Source organism: Panthera pardus, unplaced genomic scaffold (assembly GCF_024362965.1).
Source record: "Panthera pardus isolate Hobbes unplaced genomic scaffold, ASM2436296v1 HiC_scaffold_16, whole genome shotgun sequence".
Taxonomy (NCBI): domain Eukaryota; kingdom Metazoa; phylum Chordata; class Mammalia; order Carnivora; family Felidae; genus Panthera; species Panthera pardus.
Window position 1 is genome coordinate 59,801,392 of NW_026526721.1, and position 19,997 is coordinate 59,821,388.

At 38.3% G+C, this 19,997-nt stretch overlaps 1 protein-coding gene across 4 annotated transcripts in view; it reads left to right on the forward strand.

Annotated features, from left to right (window-relative positions):
* Window positions 1–19,997, forward strand: part of GRAMD1C (GRAM domain containing 1C) — a 102,180-nt gene that overhangs the window by 51,684 nt on the left and 30,499 nt on the right. For 3 of the 4 annotated variants that reach the window (XM_019448418.2, XM_053903359.1, XM_053903361.1), the window contains 2 exons: window positions 14,894–15,012; window positions 18,971–19,103. In XM_019448418.2, coding sequence (XP_019303963.2) covers window positions 14,894–15,012; window positions 18,971–19,103 — 252 coding nt within the window. Of the gene's footprint in view, window positions 1–10,991; window positions 11,320–14,893; window positions 15,013–18,970; window positions 19,104–19,997 lie in introns of those variants that run through there. The other variant, XM_053903360.1, reaches the window with a different exon arrangement.

The following is a 19,997-nucleotide window of genomic DNA, read 5'->3' on the forward strand; positions in this document are numbered from 1 at the left end:
GCATAAATGTATTTTCTCACCCTTCCAGAAGCTGAAAGTCCAAGATCGTGGAATGGGCAGGGTGAATTTCTGGTGAGACCCCTCTCATTGGCTTGCAGCCTTCTCACTGGTTTTCCCTCTGTTCATGCACATTCCTGGTATCTCTTCCCTTTTTTTTTCATTATTTTTATGTGGGTTTTTTGTTTGTTTGTTTGTTTTTTTGAGAGAGAGAGAGCATGAAAGCAGGAGAGGGGCAGAGGGAGGGAGAGAGAGAGACTCTTAAGGAGGCTCCATGCTGGGCATGGAGCTCAACGTGGGCCTTGAACTTAGGACCGTGAGATCATGACCTGAACCAAAATCAAGAGTTGGATGCTTAACTGACTGAGCCACCCAGGCACCCCAAGGTATCTCTTCCTCTTATATAAATACCAGTCCTATTAGGTTAGGGCCCCACCCTCATGACTTCTGTCTTAGCTCAAGCTGCTATAACAACATGCTGTAGACTGGGTGGCTAAAGGTACAGAAATTTATTTCCTCATAGTTCTGGGGGCTGGAAGTCTGAAATCAGGATGCCAGCTTTGGTTGGGTTCTGGTGAGAATACTTCTTGCTTTCTCATTGTGTCCTGACATAGCAGGGAAGGAGAGAGAGAGCCAGAGCCAGAGTGAGCAAACTTTCTGGTGTCTTTTCTTATAAAGGCACTAATCTTATCATGAGAGTCCCGCCCTCATTAACCTCATCTAAACCTAATTATCTCCCAAAGGCCTCACCTGCAAATAATATCACATGGGGAGTTAGCGCTTCAACATATGAATTTCAGGGGGGAGGACACAATTCAAACCATAGCAACTTCATTAACTTTAATTTTCTCCTTAAAGTCCCTGTTTTCAAATATAGTCACATTGGGGGGTTAGGGCTTCACATATAAAATTTAGGAGAATGCAATTCAGTCCATAACATTGGAGGACTTGCACTGTTTTTTTTTTTGATGTTTACTGTAAAGCTGCAATAATCAAGGCAGTAAGTTTACTGGTGTAAGTCTAGACATATACATTAATGGAATAGAATGGAGAGTCCAGAAATAAAATCTTACACTTACCAGCCTTAAATTGATTTTTGACAAGGGTACCAAAATAATTCAACAGGGAAAGAAGTCTTTTCACCAAATGGTGCTGGCACAACTAGATAGCACATACTAAAGAATGAATTTTGATTCCTACTTTAGATGGTATACAATAATTAAGTCAAAATGGATCACAGACTTAAATGTAAGATCTTAAAGTATAAAACTCTCAGAAGAAACTGTAGCTGTGAATCTTTATGACTTTTGGATTAGATAGTTGTTTCTTAGATATGATACCAAAACCTCAAGTGACAAAAAAATAAATTGGACTTTAATTCAAAACTTTTACACTTGAAGGTATCCATCAAGAAAGTGAAAAGACAACTCAAGGGCTAGGAGAAAATATTTGCAAGTTATGTTTCTGATAAGGCATTCATATCTAGAACATAGAAGGAACTATTACAACTCAACAACAACAAAAAGACAAATAACCTATTAAGAAAATGGGCAAAGGATTTGAATAGTCATTTCTGCAAAGATCTACAAATGGCGAGTAAGTGCATGCAAAGATGCACAATGTCATTAGCCATTCAGGAAACATAAAACCACACCGAGATACTACTTCACATTCATTGGGACAGCTAAAATAAAAAGCAGACCTTGACAACAGTTAAGGATGTGGAGAAACTAGAGCCCTCATACATTGCTGGTGGGGTTCTAAAATTTTGAAAACTGAGAAAACAGTTTGGCAGTTTTTATAATGTTAAACGTAGTTTTTGCGTGACCCAGCAATTCCACTCCTAGGTTTTTATGCATGAGAATTGAAAGCATATATTCACACAGAAACTTGCACTTGAAGGTTCTTAGCATTATTCACAAAGCCAAAAAGTGGAAATATCCTAAATGTTCATCAACTGATGAATGGGTAAACAGAGTGTCTATTCACAAAATAGAGTATTATTCATCAATACAAATGAGGGAAGTAATGATACATGTTACAACATAGATGATCCTTGAAACATTATGCTATGTGAAAAAAGCCAGTCCCCAAAGAACATATATTGCATGATCCTGCTTTTATGAAATGTCCAGTATAGGCAAAGTCATAGAAGTAGAGAGTAAGTTTGTTTCCAGGAGGAGGGAGAAATGAAAAGTGACTGCTAATGGATTTGGGTATCTTTTGGGTGTATGAAAATGTTCTAGACTTAGTGGTGATAATTGTACAGCTCAGCATATGCTAAAAACGTCTCAATTGTACATTTAAAGTAAATTTTGTGATATGTGAATTATAGCTCAATGAATCTGTCATTTTAAAAAAAATGGCTTGGGGGGTGGTGTAGAGATTTCCAGCTGGTAAGAAAGGCTTCTTTGCAGCTGAAGCTTAAACATTGGAGGCCAGAACTTTACCTCCTCTCCTCCCCACTCTCCAGCTAAGCCACTCACTGGAGTGGACAAATTGTGGCCTTTGTGGCTCTTAGGGTTGAATGGTTTTCGAACTTTGGGGCAGCTGCTGAAGTTACGGTCTACCAAACAGTGCCCCACTTGGCTGCTTTCACTTTCTCAGAGTGCTGGGGACATGGAGAAGTGGCCTGGAAGTCCCCAGTTGGAGCAGAGAGGAGAGACATGGGTGAGGGTGGGGAGCTTGCTGAGCCCAGCCCCTCCTCCCTCCTTAAGTGAATAGACAAGACTGGCAGTGAAGCACCATGTGCAAGCTCGCCTCGTCCCCATAAGTGTTTTTTGGTGTTTGGGCACCCAGGCTCCCCAGAACCCTGTACCCATGTTCTTGGCCTGGGCAATGCTAGGGGTGGCGGCCCATGGATGCCTGGTCTGGTAGTGTGCGGCAGCCACCTGCAGGAGTATGGGGCAGCTGCACAAAGACTTCCTGCCCTACAGCTCTGCGTTGCCCTTTCAGCGTTGTGCTGCAGAAAGCCTGTTTCCCCTATGTTAGGCCCACCATGTTTGGTTATTTGTTGTAATTACACTGGGCTGCTCTTACTGGTATGGGCTGAAAACGCCAGTGTTGCCCTAGAGACCTGTCTAATGCTACCCTCCAATGCCAAGTTTTCTGAGTTTTTTGGGAATCCCCCAGTTGCATCCCTCATTTTAATAAGGAGCCAAAGACTGCTATTGCAACCTGCATTTGGTTATGTGCATCCTCCCCACATACCATTTGCACTTACAGGTGAGAAAGTTGAGATACATCCTTATGAAAACAAGCAACTCCAGAGAAGTGATAAAGTTTAGGTTTACAGATGAGCCAAGGAAGAAACAGATTTGAACTTTAATGAAAAAAAAATTTAAAAGCTCTTTGAAGTGGGAGGAAGAAAGGTAATTCCATGGTACTTTTAAGGCCACCAAAGCATTTACTGGGTGGGAGTAAAATGTAAACCTCTTTGAAAAGATCCTGATGTCACCTGTGTTCTTGATGTGTACAAAAGGAGTGTCACCATCTTTATTGTAGTTTTGCTTTTTATATCTTTGGATTATTTGGTTCTTTCACGTTGAACTTGTGACTATCTTGATTGGATACCATACCCTCATTTTAATAAACAGAATGGTAACCATTTCTGCTATATACTAAAACAAAATCAATGTTTAAGCATATTGTGTGTTAAATACAATACAGAACTTAAACTCCAACTAAAGTTGGAGGTGAGATCTCAGTTTTAAAACTGTCCTCACCATGGGGGCTCCTGGGTGGCTCAGTCAGTTAAGCGTCTGATTTCGGCTCAGTCATGATCTCACTTTTGGGTTTGTGGGTTTGAGCCCCGTGTCTGGCTCTGCATTGAGCTCTTGGAGCCTGGAACCTGCTTTGGATTCTGTGTCTCCCTGTCTCTATGTTCCTCCCCCATTCACATTCTGTCTCTGTCTCTCTCAAAAATAAACATTAAATAATTAAAAAAAAATAAAAAATAAAACTGACCTCACTAGAATTTTAAACATTGTGGAATTCACCTGGAAAAGGAGCTAGAAAACAAAACCAAAACCACCCTTCCTGTATTTTCCTAGTGATCTTTGAAAAACAGTTTTTTAAAACATACTAATATCTGTAACAATTGTAGCAATTCTCAGTTATGAGGTGTTAGTTGTCAGGCATAATGCTAAGTGCTTGGTATAGTTTTAGTATTGTCTGCAATTTTTACACACTTCAGTTGTCTTCTAGTTTTTGAAAGTGATAAAGCCGCATTGCTTAGATTTCTTGATCTTTCATAATACTATTCTTTCAAAAAAGCAAAATCCATAAAATATACAGTATAACTACAAAATTCTATAAAAAACTTAAGCCATTTGAATAATACATTTTATATATATATTATGCACATACACACACACACACATATATATATATTTTTTTTTCCCCAAAAATATTTTTAGGGGCACTTGGGTGACTAAGTCGGTTGAGTATGTGACTCTTGATTTCAGTTCAGGTCATGATCCCAAGGCCGTGGTATTGACCCCTGTGTTGGGCTCTGTGCTGAGCGTGTTGCCTGCTTAAGATTTTCTTTCTCTTTCCCTCTGCCCCTCTCTCCCATGTACACCCTCTCTCAAATATGTAAAATGAAAAAAAATTTAATTACAAAATATTTTTAGAGAATTTAAGTTCAGAATATTATATTTATGTTTACTTGTGACTGGGGATCTGAGAGTAAGAGTAAGTATGTCTTACTTAGTTTTACTTCTTACATGACAAGGCCTTAAAAACAAAGCAAACTAATCTAGAAAAAAGATTAAGGTAAATACAACAAAATGATTTTTATTTTAAAAATTTTTTTTAACGTTTTATTTTATTTTATTTTTTATTTTTGAGACAGAGAGAGACAGAGCATGAATGGGGGAGGGGCAGAGAGAGAGGGAGACACAGAATCGGAAGCAGGCTCCAGGCTCTGAGCCATCAGCCCAGAGCCCGACGCGGGGCTCGAACTCACAGACTGTGAGATCGTGACCTGAGCCGAAGTCAGACGCTTAACCGACTGAGCCACCCAGGCGCCCCAACAAAATGATTTTTAAATTGTGTGTGTGTGTGTGTGTGTGTGTGTGTGTTCTGTGTGTTTAATTGATTTCTCCAGTAAAATAAATCCACAAAAAAGGAAAATAGCTAGAGGCAAATACGATGCCTTTCAGAAAGAATGCTTTTAAAAGTACATTTTTTTCATTCATAAGCTTCGTCTGATGTATTGCTTCAGAAAGAACAGTTTATTTCAGATATTTGACTTAGCTTAACATAAATCCTCAGTGTGTAGACATGTGTTTAACCTGTCACTATGGTTAGTCATGCAGTAATTTATAGCACTTCAGCTTAGTTCACAACCTTTGAGCTTAGCACCTTTTCCTAAATTTTTTTTTAATGCTTATTTATTTTTGAGAGAGAAACAGAGTGTGAGCGGGGTAGGGGCAAAGAGAAAGGGAAACACAGAATTTGAAGCAGGCTTCAGGCTCTGAGCTGTCAGCACAGAGCCTGAGGTAGGGCTTGAACTCCTGTACAGTGGGATCATGACCTGAGCTAAAGTCAGATGATTACCCATTAGATGATGACCCAGGCTCCCCAGCACCATTTTTATAGACAGCACGTTGAGTATCTGCAATTTGTGGGGCCAAAAGACAGTGGCAGCTCCATTCTTTGATACAAACAATTGGTGGTTTCTGTCTTTTGTGAAGAAGTGTGCAACCATGGTTTAAGATAATACTGTAGGCCTTTCCCCATCCTCAGCTATTTTGTTTAAAGCTCCTACCCCTTCCATGTTCTATTTCAGAGCCAAACAATCTTGCCATCTGTTTTTGTATAGTCCACAAAGTAGGAATGGCTTACCATTTTTAAGTTGTTTTAAAAAAAATCAAAAGAAGAATAATATTTCATGGCACAATTATATGAAATTCACATTTCCTTGTCCATTAATAAAATTTTACTGAAACATAGCCACATTCTTTTTTTTATTTATTATATGGATGCTTTCACACTGCAGCAGCAGAGTTGAGTATTTGCAAGAGACTGGCCTACAAAGCCTAAAATATTTACCGTATGGCCTTTCACAGGAAGTTTTTGACCTCTGAACAATACTACAGCCAAATTTATCTTTTTTAAAATGTATGCCTACCAATATTAGCTTCCTGCTTAATACCCATTTCCCTTGGAATAAAAATCTAAAATTTTATCTAGTGACCCCATGATCAGGCCCCAGCCCACCATTCCAGCTTCATCTCAACACACCCTCCCCATTCTTAAATGTTCTGCCTTTCTCCCCCGCTCCCCCTACAGTAGGTGTTCAAGCATGGTCTTTGTGCCTGCTTCTTTCCCGCCCCTAGTTTGAAATGGAACTCATTAATGAGACCAAGTCAAGTCCATTCCTTTACCTTTCTATAACATCTTGCAATTTTCCTTTGTAAAGTTCATTATACATATAATTCTGTGTTCTACTTCTGTTCTCCTTGCTTGACTATAAACTCCCTGAAGATAAGGACCATGTCTGTCTTGTTCATTGTTCATAGTGTTCATTGTTCATAGTCATCAGGTCAGTATTCACTATAGAACTTTGGCATACATCTTGTTTTACTCAGTATCGTCTGGCACTCTGTCAATAATGCCCTTTACTCTCAAGAGTAGACAATAAGTTATAGTGTTACATTATACATAGTAGATGCTCAATAAATACTTTTTGATTCAGTTTAGTAAAAAACTTTAATGATTTTGACTCCAGATGATCATTACATTTAAATAACAAGACTGTTTCTGGGGGGCCTGGGTGGCTCAATCGGTTAAGTGTCGGACTTTGGCTCAGGTCATGATCTTGTGATTTGTGGGTTCGAGCCCCGCGTTGGGCTCTGTGCTGACACCTCAGAGCCTGGAGTCTGTTTCAGATTCTGTGTCTCCCTCTCTCACTGCCCCTCACCCGCTCGTGCTCTGTCTCTCTCTTTCAAAAATAAACATTAAAAAATTTTTTTAATAAAAAAAATAAATAACAAGACTTTTTCAATTCTCTGCTCAAGGAAAAGGCAAAGGATGAGGAGAAAACAGGCATTTGGTTACAGAAACAACAGTCAAGGTATGCCTTAACTCAGTTTTTTAAACCTCTATGCAACATGAGAACAAATGATTATTTGGAAACACTGAAGAATCCTCAGTTGCCAAAGGAACGTTATCTTTTGTATACTTGAATTATCAAGAAAACAGGATGAATATATAAGGTTATTACTTAAAGAAAATTTTTTTAATGTTTATTTATTTTTGAGAGAGAGAGAACGCCTGTGCAAGCAGGGGAGGAGCAGAGGAGACAGAATCCGAAGCAGGCTCCAGGCTCTGAGCTGTCAGCACAGAGCCTGATGCAGGGGTCGAACCCACAAGCTGTGAGATCATGACATGAGCCGAAGTTAGATGCTCAGCTGACTGAGACCCAGGCGCCCCTATAAGGTTATTACTTTTAACAAAGCTTAAAAGTTAAAAGTTTTTTTGGTTAAAGCTCAAGCCTCAATATTAATCCTTTCATGTCCCTTGTGTTCATGTTCCATGTTCCTGCCAATACAGGCAGGATGTGTATAGAGTCAAATTGCTCTTTTTGTACTATTTTTCTCTCAGAGAGATAATGGTGGTCTCTCTTGCCAGTATGTGGGGGCTGCTATGAAGCCAGCTCTTCATGCAAATTTAAGAATACATTTTGAGACTGATTATTTAAAACCAGAGTCTCTGAGAGCAAAAATTTGCACTCATTTTAAATTCTAAGGCTTAAAGAGACAGACTGGCTTTCTGACTTATTTCCTAAGGTCAGAAGCAGGGGCATGTGTCAGAACTAGGGGTAAGGTGATGAGAGGAGCTCTTCTGATATACACAGACCCCCCCCCCCCTCCAAATTTTGATTCATGTCATTCCAGCTTCTGTTTTGGGAATTGCTAATAGGAGAATGACAAAAGGGTGTCCTATTCCTCAGGTGTGTTGGGGAAAAATGGATTTAAAATGGTTGGGGGTGCCTGAGTGACTCAGTTGGTTAAGCATCTGACTTCTGCTTAGGTTATGATCTCACAGTTCATGAGTTCCAGCCCCGCATTGGTCTTGCTGCTGTCAGCGCAGAGCCTGCTTTGGATCCTCTCTCCTCCTCTCTCTCTGTCCCTACCTCTCTCTCTCTCTCTCTCTGTCTCTCTCTCTCTCTCAGAAATAAACATTTTAAAAATAAATAAAACAGTTGGTTGATTATACTCGTATGTATAAAGAACAAATATGTCAGTCTGAAGGGGGGTTGGCTGGACTTAGGCCAAGAACTTAGGACAGAAAAATAGAGTTACAGAGGCCAACTGAGATCGCTAGAGAAATGTACAGAGATGAATCATCAGTCCACACCAACATCACAGTTGGTCCTTTAAACTGTCTACCTTTGCTCTGATCCCATGCTTATCATGCAAATTTCTGATTAGTAATACCTGACTTACAAGGTGTTGAGCACCCTGTGTGGCGGAATGAAAGATTTCCAGTGACTAGAAAGGACTGTCCCCCTGTTTGCATTAGTGCATTTACCACTGACAGAGTATATGCAGTATATGAGTGTGGCTTGTTAAAGCTAGCCACTCTGAGTGCAACTACAGGCCACTGACAGTGCTGGGGCCATTCTCCAAAAGGCGGTCAGTTTAGGAAGTTAATGTCAAATTCTGAGACCTTTTGGAAGAGTGTCATCCAGCCTTCTCCTGCAGACTCCTCAGTCTTGTCAAATCCCCTTATTCTTTCTTGTGACTCTCCCCAGTGATCACTTGTTTTGGAATTCCTGTACTTGGAAATCTAGAAGTTTTCCAGTAGTGCTATAAATCTAAGTACAACATTCAAACCTGCCTGAAAAAATAAGTGTAAAATTGCTAACTGTTTTAGTCACGTTTTCTATATAATAGCCTGGTAATGGAAAAGTATTTGTATTCTTATATTGTTCCCTCTGTTTTACCTTGTTGGTTAGCAGAACTCCTCCACCTGTTTTCCCTCAGTTGGTGAAGTGTACCTCCTTCTACCTGGTCACCCAAGCCAGAAACCTGGATGTATCCTTGTTCCTTACCTCTCCTTCCCCAACCATGTTGTGTTGTTCACCAGGGCCCTCATCATTTCTACCTTGAGCCATTACAATAGTCTCCTAAATATCTCTTTTTAACACTGTAATTTGTCCTTTAGATTGTTACCAAAGTGATAATGGTTTTAAAAGTGTATCTTTCAAAAACCAGGTTTGAACTTTTTACTTTTCTATGTGAAACCATTAGGTGGCTTTTTATATTTTAATTTTTTTAATGTTTATTTTTGAGAGAGAGAGAGAGAGAGAGAGAGAGAGAGAGAGAGAGAGAGACCACGACTTGGGGAGGAGCAGAGAGAGAGAGAGAGAGAGAGAGAGAGAGAGGGAGGGACAGAGGAGCTGAAGCAGACTGTACACTGACAGCAGAGAACCCAGTATGGGATTTGAACTCAGGAACCTAGAGATCATGACCTGAGCTAAAGTCTGATGTTTAACCCAACTGAGCCACCCAGGTGCCCTGGCTTTTCATATTTTAACAGTGTAAACCCTATATTCCTCAGCATGGCATACAAAGCCCCTCATGCCCTGGCTGCTTCCCTCTTCCCCACTGACTCTTTCCTTCTCCCTTCTCTTCCTTCCGCCCCCCCCCCCCCTTTTCCCTTCTTCCACCTGCTAGTCTTGGTGAACTGGCTTGCCAGGCTGTTTCCTTGGCATGCTTGCACTTGCCATGGATGTTCTCCATGTACTTGATCTGTCAGCAACATTCCACACTCCCTCCATTTTGAAGCACCTTCTTTCCTTGAATTCCATGACATCATTCCTTCTGGACTTCCCTCTTACCTGTCTGGTATTTCCTTCATTCTTTTTTTTTGCTGGCCACTCCTTTGTGTGCCAGGCTTTCTTGGGGCTCAGTCTTAGGTTCTGTTTTCCCTTGTAAACCTACTAAATTTACTGAATACTTACTGATGGTTTACTATAGGAATTTTTATATTTAGCATATAAGTATATATGATCTTAGTATATATGATCATTTACAGTATAGCTAAGGTATATTTTTCTCATAGCAGTTTGGTTACCATAATAGAGTAAGGATATCTATCTATAATTGCAACCCATGAGAATTTCCATAACATGCCAAAAGCATTGATTTTTAGACAGTGTACTGTATCCCCCATGTGTGCTTTCTTTGTTTGAGGGAGTGCTATTCTCCAGTGTTGCTCTGGTCCCTCATTCTGCTGTTGCATTAAATGATTAGGTTTTGGCAACCCCCCAAAAGGATATCCTTGCAGTTCATTGAGTAGCATTTGATGTTGTCTAACACCTTACTAAATTAAATGGAATACCTAGGTAGAAATTCGGGCAAGCTGTGATTTTTTTATTTAGAGGAACATTTTTCTTCAGGAAAGAAATTGGAATTGGTAGATGAGACTCTCTGTGTGTTTATTATATCCCAGGTCCCTGCCAGGAAATTATTCTGAAGAAAGTAAAAAATATTTTTAAAGGGAAGAACTATTGAGTAATGAAGATGTAAACTTTTCAGTGATGAATGATGTGCCGAGGGCTTATTGGAATTGCTTGACCTGAATAGCTCACTCTTCGTGCCATTTCCTGGTGTTCCATTTATAATACTCAAGAACTCAATCTTTGATAGTGATAAAGGGTTAATGCATGAGTCTGATGAGGTGCTACATCAATACTGAAGAAGTGGCATATGAAGAAGTAATAATGACATTGCTAGAAATGAATAGAAAGTGATAGCATGGAGGAAGAAATTTAGCCCTTGATATGTTTAATCCTTAAAATGAGATTGACATAGTAATTGAGCATAAGCAAGATATTTTCATTTGCATTTTATTGTTTCTAATCTTCTGTGTAACAGAAGAAATTGAGAACGGTCCCTTTAATAAAACCCTGTTTACCTATCCTCTTCTAGTAGGAGTGGCTTAGGAACCTGTAGAGTGAGGTGTAACTACCAATTCTGCATTCTGACCTGCAACCTTGGAAAGAGTGCTGATACTACAAACCAGGAAGTGACAAATAATGTGCTTTGAACTCTGTAGGACTTGTCTTTCATAAGGAAAAGCCTCTCATAACAAAAAGAGAAGATTGAAACAGTGATTTTATGTAGTTGTCATTAAATATTGGGAACTCTGCTGCAGATAAAGACTTTGCAGAATACTTAGAATACAAAGCTTTCTGGGCCAGAAATTGATCTTCTGACTTTTGAGTCGTATCTGATTGCTGCTTGGTTCATCTTTATTTTGTTAAAGTACCCTGCAGGCTGAACCAGGACTCTTCATTGTTTGCAGGTAGGTGGTCAGCCTTTGGTTAAAATTTAGGATGTTTTTTAAAACAACCTCTTTAGAAAATTATTGTTATTCAGAGAATTATGAATATCAGTCTGGGTATATGTTTTAATGTTTAAATATTCAACATGACTATAAATGACCACGTTTTTGTCTTTTCTGATCAACTTTATGGAAAAACTTGTTTTTAACAAATGAGCAGATCTATAAAATGGTGAACTTAAAAAAAGATGGTGAATTAAATGAGTTCTATTTTGTTTTCCACTAATCTACATACATAGATACTTTATATATATACTTTATATTTTTATAGATTTATATTTATATATGTAAACATATACTTTATATATAAATACTTTATACTTTGTATAGAAGTTCCTATATATATATAAACTCAGAAATGAAAAAGTATATTGAAATTACCCTATTAACTATTCACATCTTGATGGTTTTTGATAACGTATTTAAAACATTCATGTAGTCAAATAAAATTGTGTTTTTATTGTTAATATTTTATGTCTAAGTTTCATGTCATTCAGTTGTAGGAAGTCACCTGAATATTTATAATTGTTTTATCTACTTCTTTTAGTCTGTTTTTGGAATAGTTTGATATTTATTATTTCAGAGAAGTTTTTATAAAATAATCTTCCACAAGTATATTGAAATATTTCTTGTTTCTCTTTATAAAATTAACCATCCACTTATGACACTAGAAGTATTTCAAAGGTAATGTCTTTGAAAGATTGAGTTATTAGTATGAGCTAACTGCTGTACACAAATGGCTTTTTTGGAGTGGGAATCAGAAAAGAAATGTGTTAGGATCAAGAATCAAGTTCCTTAACTTTCTCTACCACTAGTGATCCTTTTTATTTTTCTTTTGTGGACACTAGTCTTCCAAAGACCTTGTCCACCAAGCAAATGGCATATAACTAAATAATAAAATCTTAGAACATTATTGTTTATTAGACAAACATTATTTGCAATGAGAGTTTCTTTTTTTTTTTTTTTAATTTATTTTTGGGACAGAGAGAGACAGAGCATGAACGGGGGAGGGGCAGAGAGAGGGAGACCCAGAATCGGAAACAGGCTCCAGGCTCCGAGCCATCAGCCCAGAGCCTGACGCGGGGCTCGAACTCACGGACCGCGAGATCGTGACCTGGCTGAAGTCGGACGCTTAACCGACTGCGCCACCCAGGCGCCCCGCAATGAGAGTTTCTTATGAGCCTGAATAACTGCTCTAGGCTAATGTAATTCAGCCTCAAAGGGGCCTGACATTTTACTTAGCTTGAATAACTTTATTGTAGGTAATTGTTTGGATACTTTTTATTTTTTGAAATATTGATAGTAATGTCTGAATTTTCATTAGCTACTCTTGTGGAATCTTACCAGTCTGGGTATGGCAAATTGGAAACTAGTGGTCTAAAATGCAGAAGTTTTTTTCTTAATTTCTTCGAGGTTCTGTCAAATATAGTGCAGGTCATCTAGTGTAATGTAACAAAGATTCCATAGCCACTAGACATGGAGAAGAAACAAGGAGAAAGAAAAAAGGAAGTGGCATCTGTTAAGGGGAATATCAGGGAGGAATTTAAGGCATATATTTGGCCCCCTTAAATCTCCCTATATTTATCTCTATTTTCCAACTTAATTTTTTTTTTTACCCCAGTTAGGTCAATAAACTATTAACTGACTGCAAAACAGACATTACCTATGTTCTTTATGTATTTATTTTGTATTTGTGTGTTGGTTTCTCTCTCTCCAAATTTCCTCCTCTCTCCATTTTCCCCATTCATGTCCTTCCTTCAGCTCTGCTGAAGACATTTAGCCAATGTGAAGCCTTATCTGATCACGCTAATCCACAGTAATATTTCTTGCCTTTAGACTTAAAAAAATTTTTTTTACATTTATTTATTTTTGAGAGACAGAGAGACAGAGCACTAGTCGGAGAGGGATAGAGAGAGAGGGAGACACAGAATCTGAAGCAGGCTCCAGGCTCTGAGCTGTCAGCACAGAGCCCTACGCAGGGCTCAAACTCACAAACCATGAGATCATGACCTGAACCGAAGTCAGACGCTTAACTGACTGAGCCACCCAGGCACCCTTGCCTTTAGACTTTTATAGTAAGTTGATTGTATCAGTACTTTAGTACTTAATATTATAGCCTGTCATATTTAACTTAAAAGTCTCCCATGGTTCTTCAACTATATTATAAGTTGTTTGAGAACAAGGAGCTTAACTTGTATATATCATGTTTATTCTTAGCCATGTAGTGCAGTGATACATGTTTGGAGGTTCTAAATAAATATTTGCTAAATGAATGAGAAATAGTCTTGCCAACAGTTGCCTCAGGTGTTATGCTGCCTCCCTCTACTGTGCTTAATCATGTAATTAACCACCTAAAATATTTCTAGAAATCAGACCATTGGTTATCTTATTATTATTGTTTTTGTTTTGCTCTACAGTGCATGCATGACTTTTTTGTTTTAGATGATTTTAACACTGATATGTTACCTATAAAGAAAGAACAAGATGGATTTTGTTATAAATGAATTAAAGGAAATACTCTGAATTCTATCCTGTTGCCTTTTATATTGTAGGGAAATATAACTTAAAATTTACTGATATATAAGGTCTTAAAAATGGTCAAAATATTCAGATACATTATGGATTAAGAGAATGGTTTTGAGTTGATGATTAGAACACTGAATGCTGAACCAGTGGTCATATTAGACAGTTGGATTGTAGAATTTATTTATTTATTTGTTTATTTATTTATTTATTGGACTGTAGAATTTAAATTTCTTTTTTAAGAAAATTTCTTTTTTAATTTGAGAGGCAGAGAGAGACAAAGCACAAGTTGGGGAGGGGCAGAGAGAGAGGGAGACACAGAATCCAAAGCAGGCTCCAGGCTCTGAGATGTCAGCACAGAGCTGGAAGTGGGGCTTGAACTCATGAACCGGGAGATCATGACCTGAGCTGAAATCAGACGCTTAACCTACTGAGCCACTCAGGGGCCCCTGGATTGTAGAATTTAAATTGCAGATTAGTGATTGCCCAATAATACTATGAACAAATTATTTTATGAAGAGACAATTTGAAACCTCTTACTTCTCATTTACAGTAGTTATTATGTTATACACTTTAAAGTCATCATTTTATCTACTCCCAGTATCAACCCTGTCAGGTAAGTTTTGTTAACCCATTTTTAAAAAATGTTTATTTATTTTGAGAAGGAGAGAGAGCACGGGCAGGGGAGGGGCAGAGAGAGAGAGAATACCAAGCAGGTTCCATGTTGTCAGTGCAGAGCCTGAGGTGGGACTCAATCTCACGAACTGTGAGATCATAACCTGAGCCGAAATCAAGAGTAAGACGCTAAACCTATTGAGCCACCCAGGCACCCCTGTTAACCCATTTTTTATACATGCAGAAAACTGTCATTTGAAAAGGCCAAATAACTACCAAACTTTCACATTTAGAATCTGCACAACAGGTCATTTTGACCTCAAAATTCATGTTTGTATCACTATGTTGTAGTATCTTATATTTTCCAATATTCAGTGTAATTTTTGTGTCATTTTAGAGCTTGACCAGACAGGAATTCTGGCAGCTGCTCCAGCAGAACTATGGTAATGAGCTAGGCTTAAATGCTGAAGAGATGGAAAACTTGTCTTTGTCAATCGAAGATACTGTACAGCCAAGGTAGAGCAAAATGTTAACTATCACAACTTATTAATCATTAATTAAAGCAGAATTATTTTAGACTTTACCAATTTAGAATTTCTATTAAATTGTCCTTGGGTGGAATTTGCCTCTTTGGTCTTTGTAGTGGAATGAAGTGAAAGGTGAGGACATTGAATAGTTTGCTAAATTGGTAAGCAAATATAGGACATACAAGGAACTGTTAATTTTGTAACTCTGTTATCTAGGGTTTGCTTAAAGCATAGTTTTAGTAAAACTTTTTATTAAGGGTCTGAAGAAGTACCTAGTGACATCTCTGAGCTTGTAGATAACAATAAAATAAACTAGCTGGTAGGTATTTTGAGGGATACAAAGATGATATGATGTTTCCTCAAGGAAACCCTAGCATAGTGCTTGACATGTAGTTGACACTCAATAAATACTGAATGCATTAATGAAAGGAGCTGATAGTACTATGGAGAATGCAAATACTTATAATACAGGGTTGAAAATGACAAAGGCCAAAAGGAGCAATAGATAATATGATAAATTCAGAGATGAGATTATTTTTGATTGATGGGGATTCACTGGAAGAGTGGATATTTTTATTAACCTATACAAGTAAAAGTGCATTTTGTCCAATGGTAATTGAGGTCGTAGCAATAAAAACAATTAAGGATAATACATTAAAATTCTATAGTAGACATTATAAGTGACAGAAGCAAGTGAAAGAAGTGAGTTACCCAAGACCACGTATTGTACAATCCATTTATGTGAAATGGAATCCAGAATGAGCACATCTATAGAGGCAGAAAGTAGATTAGTATTTACCAAGGGCTGGGAGGAAGGGAGAATGGGGAGTGATTACTAACAGGCACAGGATTTCTTTTTGTTGATGAACATGCTCTAAACCTAGATAGTGGTTGTGGCTGTACAACTCTATAAACCACTGTATTGTACACATTAAATGGGGTGAATTTTATGGAATGTGAGTTATATCTTAATAAAACTCTTAAAAATTCTATAGCAAGTTAAAAATGGAAATCTTTCAGAAGTCTCAGTATGTTTACAGTTTTTTTTTTCTTCTATTTAGGTAGTTTCTAGTTATGCTGATCCTCTTTATACTGTTTCAGCTCAGCATCAATATTTTAGACTTTTTTACGTGGTTGCACATGCATATTTTATTAGTTTTCTGTAAAGTTAAAAATTTCCATTGTACTACTCTCCTTGTAAAGTTTACTAGTGTCTCTTAGGTACTGGGGCTGGGTAGAAAAACAGTTGACATAATGCAGAGAGCCTTGGGTTATGGTAAAGAAGATCTGGATTCTTGTCTGGACTTGGCCACCAAGTATCTGCACAACCTCAAGCAAATCTCTTAGCCTTTCAGATCCTCACTTTACCCATCTCTGAAATGAGGTAGTTAAACTAGATAATCTCCAAGGTCCCTGCCAACTCAAGGGGTTTCTTGTGAAGAAGAGAATATTTTTTTTTATTAAAAAATTTTTTTTTAATTTTATTTTTTTAAATTTACATCCAAGTTAGTTAGCATATAGTGCAACAATGATTTCAGGAGTAGATTCCTTAATGCCCCTTACCCATTTAGCCCATCCCCCCTCCTACAACCCCTCCCGTAGCCCTCAGTTTGTTCTCCATATTTATGAGTCTCTTCGGTTTTGTCCCCTTCTCTGTTTTTATATTATTTTTGTTTCCCTTCCCTTATGTTCATCTGTTTTGGTTCTTAAAGTCCTCATATTAGTGAAGTCATATGATTTTTGTCTTTCTCTGACTAATTTCACTTAGCATAATACCCTCCAGTTCCATCCACGTAGTTGCAAATGGCAAGATTTCATTCTTTTTGATTGCTGAGTAATACACCATTGTATACATCTTCTTTATCCATTCATCCATCGATGGACATTTGGGCTCTTTCCATACTTTGGCTATTGTTGATAGTGCTGCTATAAATGCAGGGTGCATGTGTCCCTTTGAAACAGCACACCTGTATCCTGTGGATAAATGCCTAGTAATGCAATTGCTGGGTTGTAGGGTAGTTCTATTTTTAGTTTTTTGAGGAACCTCCATACTGTTTTCCACAGTGGCTGCACCAGCTTGTATTCCCATAAAAAAGTTTTTTTTAAATGTTCATTTATTTTTGAGACAGAGAGAGACAGAGCATGAGTGGGGGGAAGGGCAGAGAGAGAGGGAGACAGAATCTAAAGCAGGCTCCAGGCTCCAAGCTGTCATCACAGAACCCAGTGCGGGGCTTGAACCCACGAACCGTGAGATCATGACCCGAGCCCAGGTCAGATGCTCAACAGACTGAACCACCCAGGCACCTGAGAATAAATATTTTTGACCAAGTGCTTTATACACTGTAAGGTCTAGCTTTTTGAGGTCACCAGAAAACTTTCTTCTCGCAATTGAGTGCTTTCTCAGAGAGGATGTGGCCAGATTCTTATTTCCTCTTCTCTTCCTTTTCCCTTTCTTCCTATTTCCAAAAGAAGTGTATCTGTCTCAAACCTTTATTTCCTCAGCTGTTCCATTTTCTTTGTCTTCATTTTCAATCTCTCCATCACTCTCTCTCCTCCTTTTTCCTTTCTGTATTTCTCCACAACTCACTCCCATCCTTAAAATCCTCAGATGCAGACACTCAGCTGCTGGGCTAGTCTCAAAGGGCCATTTTTCTTTTTTTTTAATTTTTTTTTTTAAATTTTTTTAATTTTTAATTTTTTATTTTTTAATATATGAAATTTACTGTCAAATTGGTTTCCATACAACACCCAGTGCTCATCCCAAAAGGTGCCCTCCTCAATACCCATCACCCACCCTGCCCTCCCTCCCACCCCCCATCAACCCTCAGTTTGTTCTCAGTTTTTAACAGTCTCTTATGCTTTGGCTGTCTCCCACTCTAACCTCTTTTTTTTTTTTTTCCCTTCCCCTCCCCCATGGGTTTCTGTTATGTTTCTCAGGATCCACATAAGAGTGAAACCATATGGTATCTGTCTTTCTCTGTATGGCTTATTTCACTTAGCATCACACTCTCCAGTTCCATCCACGTTGCTACAAAGGGCCATTTTTCTTGTTGCGTCCCCCTCAGCCTTGCCATTCTGCCTAGCCAGGAGTGACTTGGCGGCAGACCTAAGTATTATTTGGGTGGGGTAGAATAGGGATGAAAGGCCCTTTGGCTTTTCTGTTCCTTCCTCAGGATAATCTAGCTAAAGATGTTAGGCTGCTACTTTATTTTAGAAGAGCTTTAAGTCTCTATCTAGCAATGATTACATAGGAATATTAATTGCTCAATAAGTTTGAGGCCTGAAAATTAGATCAGTTGTACTTCTTTTATATTTAATAGATTTTCCTTTCTTTATGCTCCTCCCAGAAAGAGGAAAAGCAAGTCCCAGGACATTTGTTGTAGTCATGTTCCTATGACCATTTGAAAGCTGTTCCTTAAACCTGGTCCTTAGGAACAAGAAGAACAAGAAAAGGGGCATGGACTGATCAATGGGGTCTGTGCTCAGATATCAGGAGCACCCCCTTCTGGGAGGGAGTCACCACCTCAGCTGGAACTGAGTCAGAAGAAAGGAAATCCAGAGCTGCCTTCTGGTGCTGACTGGCATCCAACCCAAACATCTAGTCTGTACCTTTGAAAGCTTTGTGGCGGTCCCCAACTGAAATTCAAACAAGCTATAATATTCATTGGGTTACTTGCTGTTATTGCCGCTGGTATTTGGTTAATTTTTTAATGGTTTCTGACATTTATAATGTCTCATATGAGCACATCTTATTTTCAGAAATAAAGTCATCTGCAGGTGGTTTAAGAAGATGGTCTTGTTATAAGTAGGACTTATTTGTTACATTACAAAAAACCATTTGTTGTCAAAATGCTGTATAATAGAGAAGACCTCAGTAGGGAGACTAAATCACTTATTTGTATGAAATTGATCTTGGTTATATTTCTATAATGATGTGTTTCTTATAGAAGTCCAGGAAGAAGCAGCTTGGATGATTGTGGGGCGAGAGATGAAAAATTTTCCAAGTCCATCAGTTTTACACGAGAATCAGTTAATCATGTTTCAGAGACAGAGTCAATTGATGGAAATTCACCGAAAGGGGTTAGTGTATGATATCCCTTTTAAAATATATCTGATGCTGTCATGTGTTCATCATAATGTAAGATCAAATAAAAACAAAGTGTACAAACTTTTTAAAGTTTAGGATGTCAGGCTGCTCCTTTATTTTAAGAAAAAGGTTTTAAGTCTTTAAGTAACTGAGGTTATATGGGAATAATATATTGTTCTGTTCAGAGCTGGATATGATGCAAAACTACCAGACAGTTCCCTGAGCATCCGTCTACAAGGGGGATAGGCATCATTAAAAATAAAATATGATAGAGAAATTCGTAGTTAGCAGAATTTTTCTCAGGGTAAGTCGTGTGTGGTGAAAAGAATTTGTTTTGAAGGGGGAGATGAGAACCCTGAGTAGCATGCTTGAGTAACAGTAAATGCTTTGTAAGCTGACTATGAAAGCAGGCACATCTGGTTAATTACTAGTTAGTTTCTTCCTTTATTTTTTCAAATATCATTATAAGCCCATTGTTCCCCCCCCCCCATTATTTATTTTTTTTAATACTCAGTTTGTCTCCTCTGGCAACAGGAGCCCCTTCAGGTGGGCTCCTTTGTGTTTTAGAAATGATCAATAATCTTTGATGGCTTCCTTTCTTTCTGGCACAACAACATGTCCCAGGCACACTTTGTACACTTACTGTCCCAGACTTAGTATTAACCATTTTCCTAATGGGCCATCGTTCTTAGTGAAGAATGGTATTTAGAGACCGCACTGTAAGCGCTGAAAGTGCTCCTACTATAGAGCTTTCATTCTGCTGACTGGGGATGTAAGTCTGGGACCAAAGCTGAATTTCTTGGTTTAAAGCAGAGCTTTGGTTTCAAATTCTGCCTCTGCCACTTGCTACCTGAATGCCCTTAAATGTTAACTTACTTAACATTTCT